We start from the raw sequence: 24,705 nt of genomic DNA, 5'->3' as shown, positions 1-24,705 counted from the left end.
CCAATTCGGCATATTTTACAATCTACGTTATGATAATTCCTCCAGACAATGTAGAAATTGCGGGAAGAGTTTGAAAATTAGGAGTTTTAGCAATTTTCTCAATTGTCGCCAAATTTGTGGACGCCAAAGACCAAGTGCTAATGTACTTCCACCGTGGCCTTGCTGATAGTGACAGAAGCAAACAATTATAGCCCATAATTGACGATAGCGCCAAACCCCCAGTTATCGAAATATCTTCGAAATTACTAGTGAAAAGAAACCACTGCATCGTAAAAGCAGGGGGGGGGGTGGAAGTTGTATTTGTACACGCTTTTACATTTAAATCTAAAGAAGAACCTTACTATGATTTAGCTTTCAAAACTTAATGATATCTAAACAAAATATCAATGTGAAAAGTAGCCAAGTTCGATCGAAATAAGGTTCTGGGTAGATGGTGTCACAAGATTCTGATCTCAACGGATAACAAGTTCCATAGCAGTTCCTCATGGAAATTGGACTGCCCTTTTTCTTCGATTCATTTCGAAAACAATTTTTTACTTTCTCTGATCCCGGATTTAAACTTTGGCAAATTAGTTAATCTGTATAATTGGAGCAGTCAAATGTTTTGGAAATTGTTTATTGATGAAAAAACTTGCCACAAGTTTAAAATCTGGAATCGAAGAAAATAAAAGAAAAATAAAAAAAATGTTTTCTGATTGAATTGAAAAACATGGGACAGTCCAACTTCGATGAGGAACAGCTATGAAACTTGGTACCCGTTCAGATCTGAACTATTTTATCGGTGACATCGTCTACCTAGGGCCTCATTTTGATAGAACTTGACTCCTTTTCACATTTATGTTTTGTTGGGATTTTATTTTACAGCGATCCACAGCGTTTGGTAATGTCCACAGCCCTGCTATTTTAATTACAATAGAGAAAATAACGCCTTTTAGTTCAGAGCAATTCCATGTGTAACAGATAGACATTTTTTTAAAGGTTTAAGCAATTAGAGTAAAATTATTTAAATTTCAGCTGACTTTTTTTTTTTTTGCACTTCATTGTTAAAATATGAGAAACAAGACAGAGAAAAAAAAATATATTCCTTTTTCCTCAATGTTTGTATTATTTTCTGCTCCGTGATGAAGTGACACTTTTCTGAACCAAGTTTTTAAACTTCTTAGAACAAAACGATATTTTTGTGAAATTGTAAGAATTCAATTTTTTAACTGACGAATACTTTCGTGATAGAGAAGTAACAATAAGAAACTGTTAATTTAAATAATTTTTCATGCACTATGTTGACAATTCAAGTTTATGCATTTTGATGGAATGACTGCGGTGGAGTGGCTTTTAAAGTTCATTCATTACTATAAAACTGATCACATTTTTAATTAAGTTGAAAATTGTTGCCTTTAACTTATACGACACAACTGTTGTTGTTTACGTGTCCATAGTTAATAATCATGGAAGGATTGAGGGCCATTGCCTCGAGATTTTAGACTTTTTTTATTTATTCGCACATAAGACATTATGAGAAATATTTTCAGCGTAAAGAAAGGAAATACACTACTCAGAGCATCCGAGGTTATCGAACCCACGTTTACCGGCATTTGAAGCGAAGTTTCCACCACAAAGCCACGAAGGCCTCCAGCACATAATTAATAAGTCATAATGTGTGATATAGTTTACATATTTCTTTGCCAAAGGAAAAACATCCGCTTCACTTGTAAAAGGGATGGGTTCCGATAGCGTGGTCGCTTGGCGCGTTAGCCGCTGAGCAGTTCAGACTAGGATTATTTCTTTAAAGCAACCGTAAATGTAATTCACTGTTTTGGGGATTTGTTTTGGAAGAAAAGAAATTTTTGATTTGTTTTTATCCGAGAGTGAAGTGTATAACATTTTCTTCTTTTTTTTTCTGACGATGATTTTTAAATGTTCTACTGGATGTTTTTTTTTTTCGTTAGATGGATGGATTATGAGAATGTGGTTGCTGGACGAGTTTGGCAATAAACAATAGAGTTGCGAAACTATTTGTACATTTGAAATATATTATTTGATGTCTTTTTTTGTTTATTTGGCGAAATATTTTAAATTACAGTAAAAACCGCTTCACTTGCTAAATAGAGTTTTAAAGCAACTGTAAATCTAATTTAATGATTTGACAAAAAGTTTTAAATTCCAAAGAAACTTCAATAGGTTTTTTTTTTCTTTTCTTCGAAAAGGTGTGTACGCATTTTATTCAAAGTAAAATGATCATTTTGCATCAGAGGGGAAGGGGCGTCAATTTTTGTTTTATTCAACGGACTTCCATTAAATTTTTTGCACGGGCATCGCTGTGCGGGTACTGCTAGTCCAATATAAATTTATTCATACTTTTTTTTTGTGAGCACACAAACGTCCCTCCCCCCCCCCCCAATTACTGCACTGGCTTCATGTACTTCATGTCAATTTTTTTACACACATATTTTCTGGACTTTAAAATTATTTTATGTGAAAAAACAATTGCTTGAGTGGATTATTTCTCTATTTTTAAGGAGATTTATTACTTTCTATCTTAATTTATGTTTAATATACATGGAAACATACTCATCTTACTTTTTCCTAGGGGCCCTAGTGCTTTTAGCTTTAGGTGTGATGTCACCCTACTTTTGTTACATTCCAAAAGCTTCACTTGCTGCTCTAATATTTATGGCTGTTATTAATATGATTCACTATAAAGATGTTATTGTAATGTGGAAAACTAACAGTGAGTATTATTTTTTGTTGCAAGTATGCAAGGACAATAGTTAAATAGATTTCATATATGAGTTGTTGCATTTAAGAAATGAACTGTGCATTTCCTTTTAAACTTTCTATTAAAGCTAAGAAACTAGAATTTCACAGAAATATTTTTACTTTACATCTTGGTTCAGTGGCATACTCAGAAATTTTGTTATGAGGGAAGGGGGTGCATATTATCATTGCAGCAAAAGAAACCAATTTTCAGTCTTGAGTTACTACTTGCCAAAACTGAAGCATGCATTACATGGTGCGGCAAAAAACCCAGACAAGCACCTTTCCATGTAACTTTGTTAAAAATAAATAAATCAACAAAACACAAAAAAAAAATAATAATATGAGTAGACCTTTAGCAACAAATAAAGTTAATTGGTTTCAAACTGACTTCTTTTTGTAGTGATACAGAGGTGCAATTATGTATTGAAATTTTCAGCCAATTGGCTACAAGTCTTTTTACCTTAATCAATCCTATTCCCTCTAAAGCAACTGGTTTAGAGAATCCAAACTTTTTTGTAGTTTAAGGTAGACCTTTGACTCTAAAATAGGCCATACAGTGAAATAAATGTGATAGAGGTCTAGAGAGTAGAACATCCACTCTACAGATGATATCATGTCAGAAACAATGCACCTTGCACCACTCTTGTATTTTTGGCCATATGAACTGGTGTGGAGTCTAATTGAACTGTACAGTTTACCTTTCCGAGAGGTTTTTAGACCCACAGAAGTAAAACAGCTTCTAAAATGTCCTTCTGGTCCTTCTTACTTCCTTTTACAAAAAAGGAAGTATTGTATTCGGGAAAAAATTTTCACTCAAAAATCAGCCTTAATTTCCATTATTATCACCCCCGAATGAATGTTGAGTTTTTTTTCGACCCGATCACATGTGGATATATGCCTAGAAACGTACAGACACCCGAAATATCCATTTTGACGACCCCCAAGTTAATTACAACGAATTTTCTTGTAACGTCCGTATGTGTGTATGTATCTTGCATAACTCAAAAACAGTATGTCGTAGAAAGTTGAAATTTGGTACGTAGACTCCTAGTGGGGTCTAGTTGTGCACCTTCCCTTTTGGTTGCATTCGGATGTTCCTAAGGGGATCTTTTGCCCCTCTTTGGGTTGAAATCATTGTTAATTTTGATGTAAACTCGAGTTTTGTTATAATTTGTCGGACACTTGGCAATATACCGCAAGTCTTTTGATCACCAAGTTTTGTCGCCAACTTGGTGACAAATTTGGCATTTTTTTTTTTTAAATTGCCTATAAGCATTTTTTTTTAAAAAAATTTGGTTTCAATTTGGCCACTGTTGGTGATATTTAGAGAGTAAACAATTGAATCACATTAAAATTGACAATAATGGGGAAATTACATTGAATTGAAGTAAAAGGAAGTCATGTGATGCACACATCAGCTCGTTTTGATTCATTTTACTGCCCTCATCCCTAGAAAAAAACAGAAATTTTTTGTTGCTTGTTCTGATTCCATCATAGACCAAACCTGACTTTGGATTTTGGCGATATTTAACATTTTTTAAGGTGCTTGAAATGTGTACAAACCAAATCCTATCGTTCTGGGAGTTATGAGTTAGTTGAACGGTAAACCAGTAAAAGGTATCTCTTCCAGCCTGGGATTGTGGCTTGTCTCTAACGTTTCTAGCATCTTTGGAGTCACACGACATTGTTTTCTTCAGCAATAGGCTGAACTTTTTGGAACTTGGAAAAGCTTCTGTCTGAGCTATGTTCTTATCCTTAGTTGCACTTACAGGTCACAAATTCCCATCTCACGAACAACTTCTCTCATGGAAACCCAAGGATTTCATTGAACTTACTTTTAGCGGCAACAATTAACGGAAATATTCAGTTCTTTTTTGTACATTTCCTGGACCTCAACTAGCATTTCCAAGCCACCTAAACGGCATACTGCTACAAATACTATTTGCCAAGGCACCACAAGCAAATGAACTGTCATTCTCCTTGGTTAAACAACTTTAAAATAGTAGGTCTAGTGCTTAAAATTGTTAGTAAACCGAAAAACAATATATAAACTAGGAGATATATTGTAAATTATTTTCTAATAAAGTGAGAAACAAAAATAAATATTTATTTTATTTTTATTTTTATTTTAAACCAATGATACCTTCGTACCTGCCATTTCTAGCTTAACCGGTGAAGGGTACCATGATGGTTGAGGGGGAGGAAAAGAAACTGAAGGGAAAACTTGAAATACATATACATATCGCATATACGCACATACCTATACACATACATGCATATATATATATATATATATATATATATATATATATATATATATATGTATACATACATATACATACATACATACATACACACATACACACACACATACATACATATATATACACATATACATAAAAAAACATATATATAAGGGGGAAAAGGCTTGAAAAAGTTAATAGGTTCAAAGTGCTATATTGGGGCCAAGTAACTAGGAATTAATGAGAGAGAATACTGTTACATATATATCCTCGTATAAAATAAAAATATTAACAGAAAAGTAAATATATAAAAATACTTATAGTAAAAAGACTCTTGGTTAAAAGGTTGTATACATCCAAGTTGAAATGCCTGGTAACGGCCCACTGTAAACATGCCTAATAACAAAATTTTTCAAAAAAGAGGGAGAAACGGCTTAGTGAAACCTAATACGCGTATTTGTTTCTTCCACCGATGTTTACTGAAGAGGGTGAGAAGAAAGGCCAAAAATTGGCTTTCATTTTGGAAATTAAGTATGTAACAAAAATAAATAAAGACACTTATTAAAAAGAAATTTGTTTACTTCCATTTGATGATTCAAATTTGTCAGAGTTTTTTTGCCACACCATGTATACCAGATTTATTTAGAATTCTTAATGATTAATGTAATTTAATCAAGTTAAAAAATTATACCAGTTAATATCAGTTTAAAAAATGGGATACCATGAGAAATAAAATTCCTGCTTAGTCCTAGATTAAGCAAAATGTATCTTAAAAAGGAAAAAAGAAATTGCTTTGTTTTTTTTAAATGCATATTACTGCCATGTCCTGATACTTTTAGATGTTTAAACTGAAGAAAATATTTTACCAAACATTTTGCTGTAATAAGAAAGAAAAATTGGGCAACCCATAGAAGCCATTTCTTTGAAATGAATACTGCCCTTCGGGAAGTTCATTGGAAAAAAAAAATTCAGTTACAGATCCGAAATTAGAGTATTTATTTAAAGACATGTTTAACAGGTCTGTGCGACTGAGATTTTTGAGTTGCAAAACTATAATTCTGTTCTTTAGAATAGTTATTTAGTTTTTCCTCTCTGAATTTGTAAGGAAAAAAACCTCTTAGTGTTCCTGTCAATGTTATCTGCTAACGTTTGCTCCAATTCTCCTTTCTCAATCTGTACCAAATACTTAAAATTACTCCTTACTTTACAATACTGGAGCCTATCAGCTCACTGACCAGTTTCTTTAAGTCAATGAAAAGCCACTTGCTTATAATTTAGAGCTTCTGTAATCTCCATTGAGAACTATATGGGCCAGATTTTAGTAAAAGAATCATCTCACGAAAGAAACATAATCCCCAACCATTTTTGCTAGTTTTTCCTTAAACTCCATCCATTTCAGATCTACATCACTATTGGCCAATCCTGACAAAAAAAAAAAACCTCTTTCAAGCTCTACCTAAAACTTTCGTAAGGCTCTACCTTATGTACAACCCCTGAACAGAACTTCCCATATCACTGAATACTAGATCCAAAATCACATCCTGCCGAGTTCTCTAACTTACAACTTAATCTAAGAAGCAGTCACCAATTACTTTCAAAAATCCTTTTTCTCTCTGCAATAACTGGGGTAAAAAATGTTCCGATCAATGCCTGGAAAATTGAAATATCCTATTATGATGATTGATCTCTGTCATGTATTTATGTTTTAAGTTTTAGCAGATTGGTAACATTGAGAAAACAAACCACGTAACTTGATATTGGAAAAGATTAATTTTGAAATTGTACTGAGCAGAATTGTTGATAATAAAATCATGATACAATACTTAACATGGTGTCAGAGTATAAAGTACTCACGTAGCCAGTACTAGAAGCAAAAAGTGCTTTTCATTAGTCCTTTTATTTGTAAAATCTGATTGCGGGAGTTAAAAAAAAAAGGCTGCGAATCTTCCAACAATAGCAGCTTTTCATCCCGGCTCAAATCCATCCGAGGCTTGGCGCCATTGGCGAGAAGATTTTAAAAATTATGTAAAAGCATTAAAATATGGTAAAGAATCGGAAAACACGAAAACGGCCCTTTTTCGACATGTTTGTGGCGATGAATTGAAGAAGCAGTTACGAACTTTCATCATTACGCCTAACAGTGGATCAAACAAGGTAACATTGCAACAAATTTTGACGGAATTTGACAAATACTTTGAAGATTATGTGAATGAAGTTTACGCCTCTTTCTAATTCCTGGAAATAAGCCAAAAAAGTGAAGAAACATTCGTGGATCACTATTCACGTTTACGCTGCGCAGTAGTGGAATGCAACTATGGTGAACTTTCAGATTGAATGCTTCGTGATAAAATAATTCAAGGACTTGATGATAAATCATTACAAGAGCGATTGATTCGGGAAACTTACAAAAATAAGAAAACTCAGTAAGAAGATCATCAAGAACTATTGTCAAGCCTCAGCGATATGGATACATTTGAACTGAATTAAAATATTTTCTACAGTAATAAATAAATAATTAAATTCAGTTCAAATGTATCCATATCGCTGAGACTTGACAATAGTTCTTGACGATCTTCTTACTGGGTTTTCTGCGGATGTTTGCTAGACATTTGTTTTGTGAACCATTTGTTCTGGCATGCTTGAATGTTCTTTATCTATTTCTTGATTTGATCCCTTAGCCAAAGTTGAAGGATAAAAATCTTCCACTGATACCAAGGATACATTTGAACTGAATTTAATTATTTATTTATTACTGTAGAAAATATTTTAATCCTTTTAATTTCCCTTAAAAAGGGCATGTCATGTATTTATGTTTTAAGTTTTAGCAGATTGGCAACATCGAGAAAACAAACCACGTAACTTGATATTGGAAAAGATTAATTTTAAAATTGTAACTGAGCAGAATTGTTGGTAATAAAATCATGATACAATACTTAACAATCTCTTACTGGACAATGGACATGTCACTAAATAATACTAAATAAAACAAAACATCTCTTCATCTTGCCCCTGGTGTAACTTCGGTGGCCTATAAATGTTTCTTAAATGCAATATATGAAAATCATAAAGTTCTGATTCATATCCAGCCTAGGGATGTATCATTCATGAACAAATGAGTCTAAATGACTGAATCCTTAAAACAAATGGTGCAGTAATGATCTCCTGAAGCATAAACAGGGATCAAAGGTTATCAAAGCCAGTATGTATATTTGAATTTGAATGAAGCTAGTACTTATCCAAAGACTAATTGTATCAGCAGAAAAAAAGAAAAAAAAACTTAAAAAATTAATATTAAATTTCTGTTATTGAATTGCTTAATAGTTTGTTTTTGATTTTGTTACAAAGGATATTATAATTTTTAGATTCATTTTGAAATTTGCAAGTTTAAAAATAAAGTACAGAATTTCAACAATTTTTTATGGTAAACCTGGAAAATTCAGGTAATTTCATTTCTCAAACTCAATGGGAACCCTGAATCAAATTTTAGAGGTTTGACCCTATGTTGCGTGCCATTTATGAAAATTGTTACTTTTTAAATTTCACACTTTTCACTTGTTTTGTTTTTGAGTTTGGCTGTTTTTACTTGTTTCAGTATTTTGTTGCATTTCCATTTATGTTCTCATTTATTTACTTTTTATTTTTTTTAGAATGGGATCTTTTACCATTTGGTGTTACTTTTATTCTTTCATTTGTGTTGGGATTGGAGGTAAGACTCATTATTCAAATATACAATGGGCTCTTATGAAACCTTTTTGGTGTATGTATGTGTGTGTGTGTATATATGTTTTTTATGTATGTATGAATCTTTGAATTCTTATAATATATTCATTTTGAACTGTAAAACTTTTAACTGACTCTTAATATTATGTTACAATGTCAAATACTTTTACCTGCAAACCTATATGGGTAAGGCCTGAAATGTATGCATTTCAGCTGGTTTTTACATTTTTAAAAGTCAGCCTAGCTTATTTTTCACATTTAAAAATCCAATTACATCTGTTTCTATCATTCACCCTTTTTCTTTATTGTTATATTTTACTCTCGAAAATTCATAATTTTGCTTTTTTCTACAATTTTCAATTCTTGTTTTACTTCATACTTGCAGCCAGGGCTGGATTTGGAAGTGTGGAGGCCCAGGGGCAACGAAGGAGTGGCGGCCCCTAATCAGAATTCAAAAAGATCATCATATTTTCGAAAATATCCGATACTTTGATATATATCCGAATATTTTGATACATATGTATATATCTGATATTTTCGATCAGCAGTTTAATAGTAAATACATCCTGAAGTTACTTCTATTTATTTTTTTATATTATTATTATTATAATTTATAGGGGAGAAAAACGTAAAATTTGCTAACCCGTGAAAGTTAGGATATTTTGTAAAAATTTTATTGTGGGGGCCCCTTTGTTGTGGAGGCCCCGGGGCAGTAGCCCCGCCTGCCCTCCCCAAAATCCGGCCCTGCTAGCAGCGTTGTCCGACCTTGCCTAATCTGCCTCAAAAAGAAAAGTTATGTCATGTGAGAGATGTTCTATAACCAGGATTAAATAAAACAAAAAGTGTAAAATGTCCTGTCTGAGTGATGACAACAGCCTCTAAGAATCCCTACTTAAACTTGGACATTAGTCTCTTACTAGTCCATTTGAATAAGAAAACTGCGTAAATACTGTTTCCACTCCCCAAAGTATCCCAATACCCGAAAGAATAAGGAGAAACTTTGCTAAAAGGATAATTAAAATAAATACAACAGTCCCACAATAGTGTCAACAGACCCTATTAACCCTCGTTAGAATGAGGAAAATTCCTCAAAAATTCCCTGTAGAATCTCAACATTAGTACTTAAAAAATCCTTACTTGAATGAGCACTAGTCTGTAAAATCATTTAGATGTTTTTTTTTTAAATATTGCATCGCAAAAATATTTTTTATAAAGTTATTGAAGATAAATTCATGACTTTAAGTTTATCTTATGCATTATTGCAAGATCATTCGCTAGCAAAATTTATCTTTTTCTCGTTATTGAGTGTCATCGATTCAGTAAAAGTTCTCTCATGCTTCAGAGCAATTTTTTCGACAAATTATATCAGAGGTAAAGAACCATATGTGGAAAAACAACTTTTTCTTTCATTTATTCATTTATTTATTTATTTATTTATTTTTTTTTTTTCAACTTTCATCTGAACAAGGCTAGTTTTCAATGAAGATAATTTGTGAGAGAATCAAATACAGACTAAGCAATGTGGATAATCTGAGAAAAAGGCTTCCAAATCCTCCAAGCAGTTGTTTTGTTTTGTTAAAATGTGTTTTATCCTAAACAGTGATATTGTGTGATTTTGTCTTGTTAGGTAAATTGTTTCTCAAAATTTTTTAACAGCAGATTTAGAAGGTTAGCTCCCAATAAAAATATTCAAGCATGAAATTATTTCATTGCTCCAAGGGCTAATTTATTTTTATACTTACTTTGTCTTTACAAAATCTGTCATCTTTGCGGATTCATTTGCATTACCTTTGTTAGTTTTGCTTTGTGTTTATTCAGGGCTTTTTTGCTTATTATTCAATTAATAACATATCATTCATATAACACTAATTTTTTTTCTTTTTTTAATCTGAAATAAAGGGAAAAACTGAATTATAAATTTGCAAATCAAGTAATAGCATTTGTGCACTGTACTTTTTACCTTTCTTTAGCTATTTGCTATAAAATGTATTTAATTTATTTATTTTTAGTATGGAATAATGATTGGTATTGCTGTATCTATAATATTTCTTTTATTGCAAGAATCCAAACCAAAAGTCTTGATTGAAACAAAGAAGGTATATAAAGTTTTATTTTGCCAAACATTTTTTTTTTATTTTTACTTTTTTATATTTCAACAAATATTATCATTTTCTCACCGTCTTCATGATTGAATAGTCTTTTCTATTAAGCCTAATTTTAAACGTAATTTAAAAATTATGTGGCATAAATTTTAAACCTAATCCATAAATTTTTGTAAAGCATGAATTTTTTAGAACTAAAAATACACAGCCAATTAATTGTCAATTCGCATGATTTTTGAGCATTTTTTGCCAACATTCCTGATTTCCTGTTACCAAATTCAATCATGTGTGAAATCCATGATTTCAGATGACTTTCCAGGTGTGAGGGCACCCTGTAAATATATATTTAATTTAGAAGTGTTTTGTCATTAAAGCTAAATAAACCAGTCCAGATACTAGCAGTAAATTCTGCCTTGGTGTAAAATGAATCTTCAAGGTTGAAATGCCGCTTTTATGATGCTAAGTTTTGTGAATAGGCCACTTTTATGATGCAGAATTTGGTGAAGAGGCTGTTTTTATGATGCAGAATTTTGCGAATGAACCACAAAGCAAACCCAATTAGGGTCTGGATTGATCCCTGAAATTTATTAGTGTTCTTTTTGTATGATATTTTATTTGATTAAAGAATCTGAAAAAAAAGTCTAAAATTTTGCCAAAATTATAACTTAAAATTCCCAAATAATAAAGCATAAAGAATTTGGAAGAAAAAAAAGCTGTGTTTCAAAACCTGATTGCAGTTTTTGATTGCAGAAACTTGAATTTGTCAGAATTAAATTACTTTTTCTTCTTCTAGACTTTCTTGGAATGCAAATACTTGTACATTAAACCTGATCGAACAGTTTTGTTCCCTTCTGCAGAGTTCTTACAAACAAAGATCCTTAAAGCTCTTATGGGTAAGATTTATAGGTGATTTCTGGTGGGGTAAAGTAGTACATTGAATTTTAGGAAAAAAATATTGATTTAAGTATTTTTATAACACTTTCTTTTCCCTATGTATTTATGATCACTTTACCCCATGGGGTGGGGGAAAGTGGTCATAGCATGGGATAAAGTGGTCATAGTTAAAAATAGGTATGAACAATAGGTGTTTACTCACATACATGTATATATATATATAGAAGCATGTGTGTATACGTATGTTTACGTGCAAACATGATTATATACCTGTTTTGACATACAGTGGCTCCCAAAAGTGTTCGTACACTTTGAAATTTTTTAGTAAAACCAAAATAACGCGAAACTGAATTCGAATATGGAGTCCAATATTTTTTCACATCATTCCCATGTCATTCTAAATACAACCCATTGGTTTTTTCAAAATATTAACGGATCTACTTTTTGAAATGGGTCAGAAAACGAAGAGACAGAGAAATAACACGCCACAAAAGTCATCGTACACTCAAATATTTTCGAATAAATTCATGATTAAAATTATCATATGCCGTTTTATTATTATTTTTGCATTGTGTTGACCCTTATAAGTCATTTGGCTTTAATTTTTTGTTTATTTATTTCTTAATATTGTGCTTATTGCTATAAAATCGCTGGTATTCGTAAAAAACCGCAAACGCCATTCAAAATTCGAATTTGTTTCCCACAGTTGCGGTAAATTGGTTTGAAATGACTCTAAATTAGTTAATTTATTTGTTTGTATAGTAGATTGCTTGATAACATGCTTTAAGCAAAGGAATCGGACCGAAAACAAGGTAAGAAAAGGTCAACCGGCAAAGTTTACAAAAAGTGATCAGAGATTTAAAGTTGAAAAAATTATAAAAAAATACACATTTGAGTGCTGTAAAAGTTTCTACAGAGTTAAAAAAAAATTTTACGTTTAATTTTCACCTAAAATTTTTCGCCAAGTTCTCTGATTAGCTGGATTAAATGGGGCCTCTTCCCGCAGAAATTTTCTTGTTCGCACGAAAAACACAAAATTACGCTTTTCGTCGCAAAATCAAGGATAAATAAGCTAAAAACGTTTTAGAATTACGTCTTGTTTACAGATAAAAATGAATTCAACATTTTTGGTTAAATATTTGCATAATTGTAAGTAGAAGAAAAAATTAGGAACTTAATCTTACGAACTTAGTTGGATCAGTTAATCACGACGGTGGAGGTGTTCTAGTGTGAGGGTGCATATCAGCATTAGGACTTTATAGTTTGGAATTTTTTGATGAAATAATGAATCATACTTTTCCTTTAAATATTTTAAAAACCAATTTTGAACTCTTAACCAAAAATTTGGTTATTGGAAACAACTTTGTTTTTTATCAAGATAACGATATGAAGCACTCGGTTTTCAACGTTTGCGTCTAGTTCCTCAAAAATCGTCCTAAAACTCAGAAAAAAACCCCTAAATCTCCAGATTTGAACTTAATGTAACGTATTTAGAGATAGCTATAGGCTAGATTACGAAAATACGGCTTTAAAACGAAAATAGAGCTAGAAACAGTAAGACTCGAAGTGTGGTTGAACACTTACTCAGAAATTACGCAAAAAAAAAAAAGAAAGAAAAATAACGAAATCTATTCCCAGACGTTTAAAAGGTGTTATGAATACTGTATGATATTCTACCAATTAATAACTTAATAAAAAGTTAGATTATTCAATAATAAATAGACATTTTATAAAGTGTACGAAGACTTTTGTGACATAGAATTTCCGGCACTTTTTGGTTTTTGATTTTTTAAAAATTTAGTTTTAATATTTTTTAAAAACTTTTAATGTAGTTTTGGTAAAAATTAATCATAGATCTTATAATTAAATACCTATTCCGAAATATTAATTTTAACCAATGGACTGGGGCCTATTTCGTTGAAAGTCGTAGGTGTACGAAGACTTTTGGGAGCCACTGTATATACGTACATTTACGTGCATACACCAGAGCATGTATACACGAGTATGTATACACTTAAATACATGTATGCATACATGTGAATCCAAGCTCTTGGGAAAAATTCTAAGGGGTGTGAGAGGGGAGGATAAGACGCAAAGAATCATAAGGAACTTATGGTCGCTGACGCCCTACGTGCACATAAAGTCAGAAACTGATGGATTCAAAAAAGGTCACAAATTTGTTGCTTAAAGATGATTTTACCCAACATTTAAGTTTTTACGAAATGTTATTAGTAGTTCATGAAATACACCGCCAGCTCAATCAGTAATGGGCGGTAATTTACTGAATATACCATGCCTTGCCATCAATTTTCGAGTTGAACCAAACCATTGCTTCGGTCACTCGGCTGCTCTGTGCTAATTCTACATTAGCTACCAGTTTGTTTGGCCCTCTTGGCTTCCATAAGAGGTTTTCCATCTCCAGCTCAGTCACTTTCGTATGCCGGGCTGATGAGTGCTAATAAGCACGAAACTGCAGTCCTCGGTGTATTTCATGTATTTCTGCTTTAGCCCTGGCTAATGGGCTGTAATTTACTGAATTATTAGTAGTTGTTAAAAGTTACGGCTTGTAGTAGCTCTAATGCACGCATTGCAACAAGCAGGTCACAAATTTCATCAATCGCTTTAAAACTTTCTAAGACCTAAAATGTTGTGTAAAATTGCCTTTGTGTAATAAATTTGTGACCTGTTTTGCATCCATCAGTTTCTAACTTTGGGTCCATGTAGCGCATCAGCATTGTGTTTGTGATCATATGTTCCTTAAAATTCCTGTTTCTTATCCTCCCCTCTAACCCTTTTTAACAATTTGCTCAAGAGTTTAAAGTCCCCCCTTATAGTTGTATATCATATGCTTGTATGTAAGTGTCTACTTGAGTACATGCGCGTATATACATGCCTACCTGAATATATAAGTGTTTGTATATATACAAGTATAAGCGAGCATATACATATATAGTTGAATGTATATCTGTATGTATAAAAAATACTTGCAGATACCCATATACGTATATTTTTTAGTGCATTTATGTGAATATGTCTACATACATGCCTACACAAGTATATATGTGTATGCATACGCATATACAGTAGGGTGGGCCGAAATAAGCCGAATAAATTTTTTTTTTCGAAATCAATTTTTGGATAGCACGCAAAAGTTGCGTAGTGAGCTAGTTAGCACTCACAAAAAATTTCTTGGATATTAAAAAATATCTAGCCGGCGCTATTTGACACTGAAAAATCGAAAAAAAGAGAAAAATGAATTTTTGTAGAAATTTTTTTAAAAGAATTAAATTCCAAATATTTTGCTGGAATACACTGAAAATGTTATATAATAAGCCAGTTTGAGTCCATAAAATATTTCATTGATTTTAATGAGCATTTAACCGCTCCTTTCCAACATCAAAAATTGGAGAAAAATGAAAAAATATTGAATTTCTTTAGAAACCAATGTGGAAATTATTTTTCAAAATTAAATCATAGACAAATTAATTAAATAGCACTATTAATCATAGTAATTATTATCACGCAATAGTATCATACATTTTCTAGAATTACATATATAGATAATAAAATTTTGAAAAAGAAATCTTCAAATTTGATTTATAATACCTCATGCATAATGAATATTATATTTTGGAATAATATTGTCCCTTGTTATCAAATGATGGAAGTTTTTTCCTAGCTTGAAGTTCGGCATGAATGTATCCATCTCGTGCTGTTTCACCACGAACTTTTATTGCAGCTTCGGTTATTAGTTTCACACAACGTTCCACAGCTTGAACTTGTGACAGGGAAATTTCTCGAAAGTAAACTCTGTAGAATGTTCTTTGCACATTTCTTTCCATCGTTGATCTTTTAGATGCATTGTAAGAGGTGGCTCTGTCTTACAACACAGTTTGCCTAATCAACTAAATCAACATAATCAACGGCTTCAAAATTGAGTTTAGGACGCTTAAAAATTGTACACCATCCGAGCTCTTCGTCTTCTTATTTCTAGAGTTCAGAATGCGCCTACCAGCTAATTCCCGAATGTATTTTCTTGAGTCAAACAACATTGTCAACAGTAGCTGTTCAGGACGAGCGAAATATGCATTATTTGAGAGAACTTTGAAAATTATCTCCTTAAAACGTTGTCTGGAAACTGCCTTGCAAGAGAAATCATTTTCCAAAAATGTTGGGCACCGTACTGGCAGTTCGGTTTCATTTTTATTTCAAACCACATGGAGCATAAACTAACATTACATACTTTACAAGCATTGTAAGATTTTCTGATGGAGTTGAAGTGCCTATACACAAGCGTAACAAACGGTTTGCAGTTGTCAGCCATCGCGCATGACTGAGTTTGCCTGAGTAACGGTCAGCCACGCTTGAAGGACAACTACCATCTTTTACGGCAAGACAGATTCTATACAAATATTGTTGTGCAGTACTTAAATTTTTTACATCTTCCATGTCCAAAACCAGAAGATTGCAGTCAATTTTATCAAATTTGACCACCGGATTTTTTTCACAATCTCTAAGAAGTTGTCCGATAGCTCCAGAATATGAATGTGGTCCCTTTGTGCAACCGTCCAATTCCAGTATAAGATGCCTCAGTGGCAACTCATTGTAGACATTGGACACAAGAGAGGAGTTCTTTTATTGCTTAACTCCCAGCTGTGGAGGTGTAGAATTACAGCATTTCTTGTCAGGTAAGAAACGGCTTGAGAAAAAGAATACTTGCGTTCAATTCATTGGTCAGTTTAAAGGACTTCAGAGGATTCACATTTTTTCAATACTCAAGGGCTCTATTTGTCAAACATATATAAAATACGTGAAGTACACGCCAGCTCAGTCATTTCCAGCCGAGGACTGCAGTTTCGTGCTTATTAGCACTCATCAGCCCGGCATAGGAAAGTGACTGAGCTGGAGATGGAAAACCATCGCTTTAGCCCTGGCTAATGGGCGGTAATTTACTGAATATATATAAAATAGTTATAAAATAATCTTAGGAATAATAGAAGTAGTTGAGCGCCGTTTATTATCCAGGAGAAACAATTGGAACGGAAGATTAAAAAATTAGCATCTTATGTAACTATTTTTTTTTGAGTGCGTGCATTTTTTAAAATTGGCGTACAAATGTCGCATAAAATTGATTGAATTTTCACTGTTTTTTCAAAGTAACGTATTGCGTAACATTTCAGTACTTACTTATTTCGAAACTACTTTTTTTTCTTTTTTCCAATGTTTCAGTCTTAAAAGAGCGTAGCTAAATATTCTACGAAATGTATAAAAGTCTTCCACCAAGATTCCAACTATATCACTGACAGATACTTCTAATGTTTGCTGAAACTGGCGTCAAACTTTTATTTTTGACCCCCCCCCCCCCCTTTTTTTTTGAAAAAAGTGCATTTTTGCCCTTTTTTTCAGTTTTTCAAGGTCAAATAGCGCCGGCTAAATATTAAACAAATTTAGCGAAATTTTTTTTGGGTAATAACGGGCTCATATAGCAACTTTTCCGCACTATCCAAAAACAGATTTCCAAAAAAAGTTTTTTCGGCCCATCCTAATATACAGTAAAAACCCTCTAATGCGGCCACTAACAGGAAAAATTTTTTTGTCCGCAATAGAGAGGTGTCTGCCGGATAGGGGTCTAAATAATGTTGTTTGCCTTGGAATCGAGGAATGTAAAAACAACACATATTAAGTGAAATTAATATTTAATTTATATCTGCTTTATACTTAAAGATTAAGTGACATTCGAAGAACAATATTCATTAAACCTAATATTATGACCACTTTACTCCATCTTACGTTCTAAAATTTTGTCTAAAATCGATTCATCAAACTGCTAATGAGTAAGAGTTCTTGAGACATGTAGGAAGCTTCCTGTGGTGTCAATCTGTTCTTAATTCTAACAAACAAAATTTCCTAAGGAAGTTAAAAGAGGTTTAGATTTTAAATTTTTTCATATTTATATAAAGTATTTCTTTTTACCAAATAAAATTTTGCCGGTTGTTTTAATTTTGTATTCAAAATGTAGTTTCTAACTGCCCAACTCTGAAATAAAATTTTCACATACATTCGAACACTTATTTCCAAGTTATAGTCATTTATTTGATGTATGATCACTTTACCCCATTAACCATTTTCCCCCACCAGACCCTATATTTTGCTGAACTTAGATCTTGTGTATGTGTGTTGCTACACATTTCTCTGATCTTTTATTTATTTTTTTTTTTTTTTCCACATTGTAGTTTATCTATGCAATACTGAATGCTTCAAAAATATATATTCAGCTTTAAAAGAAAAATAAATTTTTTAAACTCAATTTGTGGCTCTAGATTGCATTAAAGTTTTAAATCATGACATAAGTAGAACACGTTCATTGACAACAATCTGTGTTTATAGAGCTAACCTTAATGCAATATTCAAAAATTTCAAAATTTTATCTCTATGCTTCTTGTATTATTTTTGTCATCAAAAATTAGCACATTCTACAAGCACAAGTTTGAACATGTACCATGTTTTTAAACTTATTGTTGTCTCATTTTCAATCAAACAGATACATAAAAATATCGAAGCAGTTAACTACGGTGGAACCCCAATTTTGCATATTTTGTTGGACCAATGAGAAAAAGTGTACCAAGCAAGAAAACGTGAAATCAGGAAGGAAATAAAGATTTAGATTATTGTTAAAAAAACTGACCTTTATCAAATGAACTAATGTAAAAAAAAAAAATGCATCTTTTTTTTTTTTTTTTTTTTTGTATGTTTTTTCATTTATAGCAGGTCCTACACTAACAATTTTTTGCAAATTTGCTACTAGGTTATTCCATGCAAAATGAGCAAATCAGCTGTGGCTGACGTGTCACAGATTTCAATGAAAATTTTTATTTAGGTAAACCATGCATATCTATGAGGAAATGCAAAGTATGAAAGTTTAAAAACTGTTTGTTGCTTTGTTATTAAAATTAGAAATTGATGCTTACACTAAGCCTAAATTTTCAGAGTTCATTGCTGCCAGTTTGTGACTCAATAACTCCATAAGCTGTAAACGTACACTTAAAAAATAAATATTTTCGCATTCCATAAACAAATCTCTATTGAGAAAGAGCAAAGTAAAATTTACTCGGATCTTTTTTTGAATCTGAGATATTAACAAAGATTGAAATTTTGCCAATTTACTTCAGATTTTAAATCACTCTCCTAGCTCTTCTAATGAAAACATAACAGTAAAAATGATTCAGATTGAAAAACCATCTATAAGTAACTATCTGCTCTAATTTAGTAACTGTTTATGAATTTCTTGATGACGAAATTGTACTCAAAAAAATCGAAAATTTCCAAAAATTTCATTTTTTTCTCTATTTTAGATGTTTTTTTGAAAATGAGGGAATGCTCCAAATTAGCTCAATTTTTTTTACATAATATATCGAAGTGTCTTTTAGATGCTACTTAATTTTAATCATTGGTATCAGCTTATTTTTGTTACTAGAGTAACTTGAACTAAGGTAAAATTTCATTAGTTATTTCTTTTTATTTTGTAAGTTTAGCAAAACTAACCATTTTTTTCGTGTTTCATTTTCTCAAAAGCATGTTTATGAAGTACATGCTGAAATGTACATTTTTTTAAATTGAAATAAATGTCAATTTTACTTGCTTTTGTATCATTTAGTCGTTTATCAAGTTCTTTGAATTCTCGTTATTTCACATAAGGGTCAATCATACAGGTTCCACACAGTATAAACTTCTCATTCATGTCCAAATATTTCTAAGTTATCAAATTAAAATAATTATTTTGAAAGTTACAATATGTTTTTTCAGTATAATGTATTATATAGGGCACAATATACGTAATTTAAGAAGGTGCCATGAAGTTTTTACACTTTTTATTTCTGTTTTAGTGTGTGAATTGACTAGCGAAATTGCTTAATTTCAAAGACCTGTATCTTTTTTACAAACCAAATAAAAAAACAATATGTATAACATGTATAGTACTTGAATAGAATATTCAATTGGCCAGGAAATTTTATTTTTAATTCAATCCTCTTTTGGTTTATAGGGGTCTAAAAATGTCATTTTTGTCATTTTTCCGAATTTTGAGGGGCTGTAATCTATAAAGGGTACACAAACACACAGCAACAGTTACATACTCTTTTTAGCATGGTTCCAGTGATTAGTTTTTGCCGTATTTCATTTTGTGTTTCCATCCCCTACGTGAGTTATCCCCCTTTGAAATGAGTAAAATTTTTACATTTGGTCTCTGTTGCCATTATTTTAATTATTAACGTACAGCTACGTAACTCAGCATGTAAGACTATCAAGTTATGCACTTTAACATCAAAGCGTTAAATTAACAGTCATAAATGTAATTCAAATCGATTTTTGACAAAATGCAAAGGTCTAAAAGTCCCATTTTTGACTACGAAAATCACTTTTGATGACCTCCAAAAAATCAAAGTTGAGAGAAAAAATAAAAGAGGTTTTAAACATCTTTCATATGCAGCTTTTAGGGATATGAATTTCAAAAAAATTAAAAATGGTCGAGCGCAACCATCCGTCGAACCTGTATGGATTGACCCATAAAACAGAAAGAAAATGCTATTTTTCTGAATTTTATTTTACGTTTGGAAATCAAAAACCAATTTCGAGTTTCTTCAAGCAAATAGTAGAAACACAGCTCTATATTCTTGAAAAATTTTAAAGTTGTCTGAATTTTCCCTCATTTGAATTTTTGTGTGTACGTGAAGGGGAAAATCATCATTTCACAAAATGTCACTAAGTCAAAACTGATTTTGAAGACAAATGAGTTAAAATACAACTTTAAAAGTAAGGTATTTCTTTTATGATACTTAGCACAGTATTGGGTATTAATTTCATCAAAGCTAACGCATTCCTTAAAGATTGAGATTAAAAAATAATATGCTTAATTTATGAGAAAATTGAAATATTTTCAGTTTTTGAGACTCGGTCAAAAGTAACTATAATAACTTCGAAAATTTTACTGATATCAGATTGATTACCCTACTCCATAGATTGCAAAAACATATAACTTTTATGTTTTCATTAAATAGTTAACAAGATACAAGCCTTCAAAGTGCAACATTTAGCATTTATGAGAATGCTGTTCAATTTGACCAATTTTCAATCGCATGTAACTATTTAAATAAAAAATTTTAAGCAAAAATATTTTAGATGTTTTTATATAGGCATAAAAGGAAACTGTATACCAAATTTCATAAAAATCTGTTACCATGCGGCCACCACTTTTTTGCGAATTTTGCTGATTTCGCATGGAATGACCCTACTTTGATTACGTTTGCAAATAAAAATATTTTTTAGAGATTTTATACTTTGAATCGCTTTATCAGGTGCCGGTACAGCTTCCATTATCTTTTCTTTGTTTTCATGACTTTTATATGAAGTATATTTTTAAATCCAATATTGAAGGAATTCATGATGTGATGAGCTGATACATACAGCTTTGACTTTTGGAAGATTTTCTGTCGGAGTCAGCTACTGTTTCTCAACTGAGATAAATGAAGATTGGATGGTCAAAGGATACCTCTCTCACTGATAAAGAACAATAAGACAGAAAAAGAAAAAAAAAGCCAGAGGAGTTTTTAACAGCTATAATTTATTTATTTATTTTTATGTTTTATTTATTTATTTATTTTTTATTTATTTATTTATTTTTTATTTATTTATTTATTTATTTATTTTTTGCAAAAAAAAAGAAAAGAAATTTTTAAAAAGTTGGTTTGCAATTTTTGCAGATGAAAAATAATTTTGATTTGTTTGAAGAAAAATCAAACATAGCGTAAAATCTGGAACTTTTAACATTACCAGTGCAGCAATTTTCAGGGATCAGCAGAAAATGACGTAGAAAGCTGGATAAAGTATGAAATGGGCAGTATGAAATCAAGATTCTACTGTATTCATAAATTATTTATGTTGAATATTTGTATACAGTTTGAAAACAAAGCATGAGTTATCCTTGAAAAAAATTCCAAAAATCTTTGCTAAATTAAACATAACTTCACTGGCGGCAATAGAGGGTCTGTAGAGCCCTTTGACTGACTTAAAAATCCTTCTAAAAAACTGAGCAATATTTTTTCAAGAGGACTTTTTTCCAACATTTTGTGGAAGGGCACCCAATATGTTAGCTCTACTCTTTGCACCTTGAGTATTGCATTAAGTACAAGATATACATGTAAGGGAAATCCTGTTACAACAAATTCCAATACAATGAAATAAATTTTCAGTGCCAGTTTAACTTCCATTACAAAGAAATTCCTATTACAATGAACAAAATATGTGGTGTCTTGAAGTTCATTGTTACAGAATTTTACTGTATTTGTTTAAAAATTATGGCTGTCATTAAATTAAGTATTGAAGTTTCTATATGGATAACAAACATGAAAATTTTGTGTCTGAAAAATATGAATAAAAGAAATCATTTTTTTTTTTTATGTATGGATAGGAAATCTTATGCTTACAACATTTGTTTTTAAAAAGTTTTGAAAATTTCTTTATCTTTTATTTATTTATTTATTCAGATGAGCAAAACAGTAATATTTATGCTGTGATGTTAGATGGAGAACATATGACAGCAGCTGATTACACTTTAGCTTTGGTATGCTCCTTTGCAGTGATAGCCTCTATTTCTAAATTAGTTTGTTTTTAAAAATATGGTTAACTATAATTTCTGTCTTTTCAGAGCTTGAAGAATACAATAAATGGTTTGAAGATTGAAAATGTGAAAGTCATGTTTATTAACTTAAAAGTATGTAGTTCTTGATTTTTAAAAATGTGATCTTCAAAACTGGGATTACTTTCTTATACAGTGTTTATAGTACTTTTTATGTAGTCTTGTGCGATCATAACCTCATTTCTTTACAGTAGTCTGTTGCTAGTAAAATATATTCTAAAATTATTTTTAAGATACGTTTTAAGTTTAGCTGAATTTTATTGTGATAAACATAAATTTCTAGTGAATTTGTTCCTTAAAATATTATATATTGAAATTTAAATTTGCATTTTATTTTTGAAATTATTATTTCTTGGACTTGATAACTTAGTAGAATAATGTGTCGAATCTGTGTGCATTGGAGTAGTTTATTTTTCTTTTAAATGACTTAATGATCTACAAATGCAGAAAAAAAAAGTAAGGGAGTTCTTAAGTAAACACACTTTTCTGTTTAGTAACAAAATAAAATTATTAAAGAGCAATGATAGAATTTTATTTTTGTAACTTGTAGAATCAGTGCCACCAAATTGAATAATAAATGAATAATAACTAAACCATTATGTATAACTGTATTAATTATCTCCATCGTATTTGAATTGAATTGAAGATGCAAAATTACAAAAATCTAGATGCAAAAATCTAAAGTAAATAGTGAAAAGAACACATAGAATATTTCAACTTAGAATATTTCACCCTTTGATTATAACAAACAAACAATTTGAGTCAATCAATGTTTGTAAAATAAAACCAAAACAGCATTAAAATTTATTTGAAAATTCAATTCAAAATTATTTTTAAAAAAAAGTATTGTGAATAAATTGCAGGGAAATGTGGGGGCAAAGTGAAATGGTGAAATATTTATTTTGCTTTTAGAGCCACCTATATGGTAATGTTTCAACTATGTAGTAGCACATGAAGAAATTCAGGGGGGAAAAAATGCTGCCGAAGATTAAAATATATGATAATACAGGCAATTTTCAAAAACTGATACTTATATTGTAAAATTTTGATGAAAGTCAAAAATTATTTTTGATTATAAAATAATAACGTTCTTGTTATTAACATTGTAAAATGAATTGAGACCTTCTAATATTTGTTGCCGTATTTATTTAGTTAATATTAAGCTTATTTGTATTTTAAATATTTTGTACAATTAGTCAAGTACATGCAATGCAAAGTGAAATAGTTCAGTTTATTTACTCACTCAAACATTTACTAAATCACTTACACATTCATTTATTAATTTATTTTTTCACATTCCTTCATTCAGTAATTCACTAATATTTCATATCAATTTATTCATTCATTCACTTATTTGCTTATTTATTGAATTCTTCCTTTACTGTTTTAGTTTATTATTATTTATTCATCCAGCCTTTTATTTACTAATTTATGTGATCAAAATACTTTTTATAATCAAATAGAAAATAATTCGTTCGAAATTTTTTTTTTTTTCACTTTGCCCCATAAAAAAATTTAAAAAAAAAATGAAACTTTTCCTTTTTTTTTTTTTTTTTTTTTTTGATGGCGCAAATTTACTGCCAAAAATACAAAATACTGTTTCAATGCAAGTTTTATTATAAAATAAAATGTTCTTTCTTTATGTACTGTAATATTCAAAAATAATTTTCAATTTGTTCATTTTGAAAATGTTCAGTCCTCTAAACTGTTTCACTTTGCCCCACATTCCCCTACTTCAAAAGCTATTCTCAAACAAAAAAATCTGTAACATATGATTCCATAACATGAAAAAAAAAAGGTTGATGGTGCATAATCTTTTAATGACATTTAAAAAAAAAGACAAAAAGAAATAAAATGTTAAAAAACTAAAGAGATTTTTATAAAAAACCAAACAATCGTGCAATGAAAAGTAAGATTAAGCAGCATGTGTTAACAAATCAGAAATCGTAGAAGTGGGGACTGACTTGTTGATACAAATGAAAGTTTTAAATTTATTTTAAAAATGTTAATTTTAAAAATGAAAGACTTTTTCTTAGCAAAAAAAAGAGCACAATATTGCGGGAAATAGACAGGTATATTTGTGTCGTTCTTTCTTTCTAATAGTAGTGTAACTTCATACTTTTAAAATATGTACTTTTTTGCGAAGTGTTATCACATTTAATTATAACTTTTATGTACAACAGGAGAGCAACTCCAATGCATAAAAATCCAATAAATGGTATTACTTGGCTTTTCATCCAAACTAAATGTTCTAAATATTCATTATGGAAAGTGAAGTACTGTATATACTCACATATTA

The 24,705-nt window shown here is 30.8% G+C and overlaps 1 protein-coding gene across 1 annotated transcript in view; it reads left to right on the top strand.

Moving 5' to 3' along the window:
• Positions 1 to 24,705, top strand: part of LOC129223055 (sodium-independent sulfate anion transporter-like) — a gene marked incomplete in the record, with an annotated part of 130,798 nt that overhangs the window by 86,901 nt on the left and 19,192 nt on the right. Inside the window, 6 exon segments of the mRNA XM_054857620.1 lie at positions 2,588 to 2,728; positions 8,648 to 8,706; positions 10,730 to 10,816; positions 11,616 to 11,715; positions 22,255 to 22,331; positions 22,416 to 22,481. Coding sequence (XP_054713595.1) covers positions 2,588 to 2,728; positions 8,648 to 8,706; positions 10,730 to 10,816; positions 11,616 to 11,715; positions 22,255 to 22,331; positions 22,416 to 22,481 — 530 coding nt within the window.

This window comes from Uloborus diversus, chromosome 5, assembly GCF_026930045.1.
Source record: "Uloborus diversus isolate 005 chromosome 5, Udiv.v.3.1, whole genome shotgun sequence".
Lineage (NCBI taxonomy): Eukaryota > Metazoa > Arthropoda > Arachnida > Araneae > Uloboridae > Uloborus > Uloborus diversus.
Note: the sequence above shows the minus strand (reverse complement) of the source record. Positions and strands in the feature narration are given on the sequence as shown.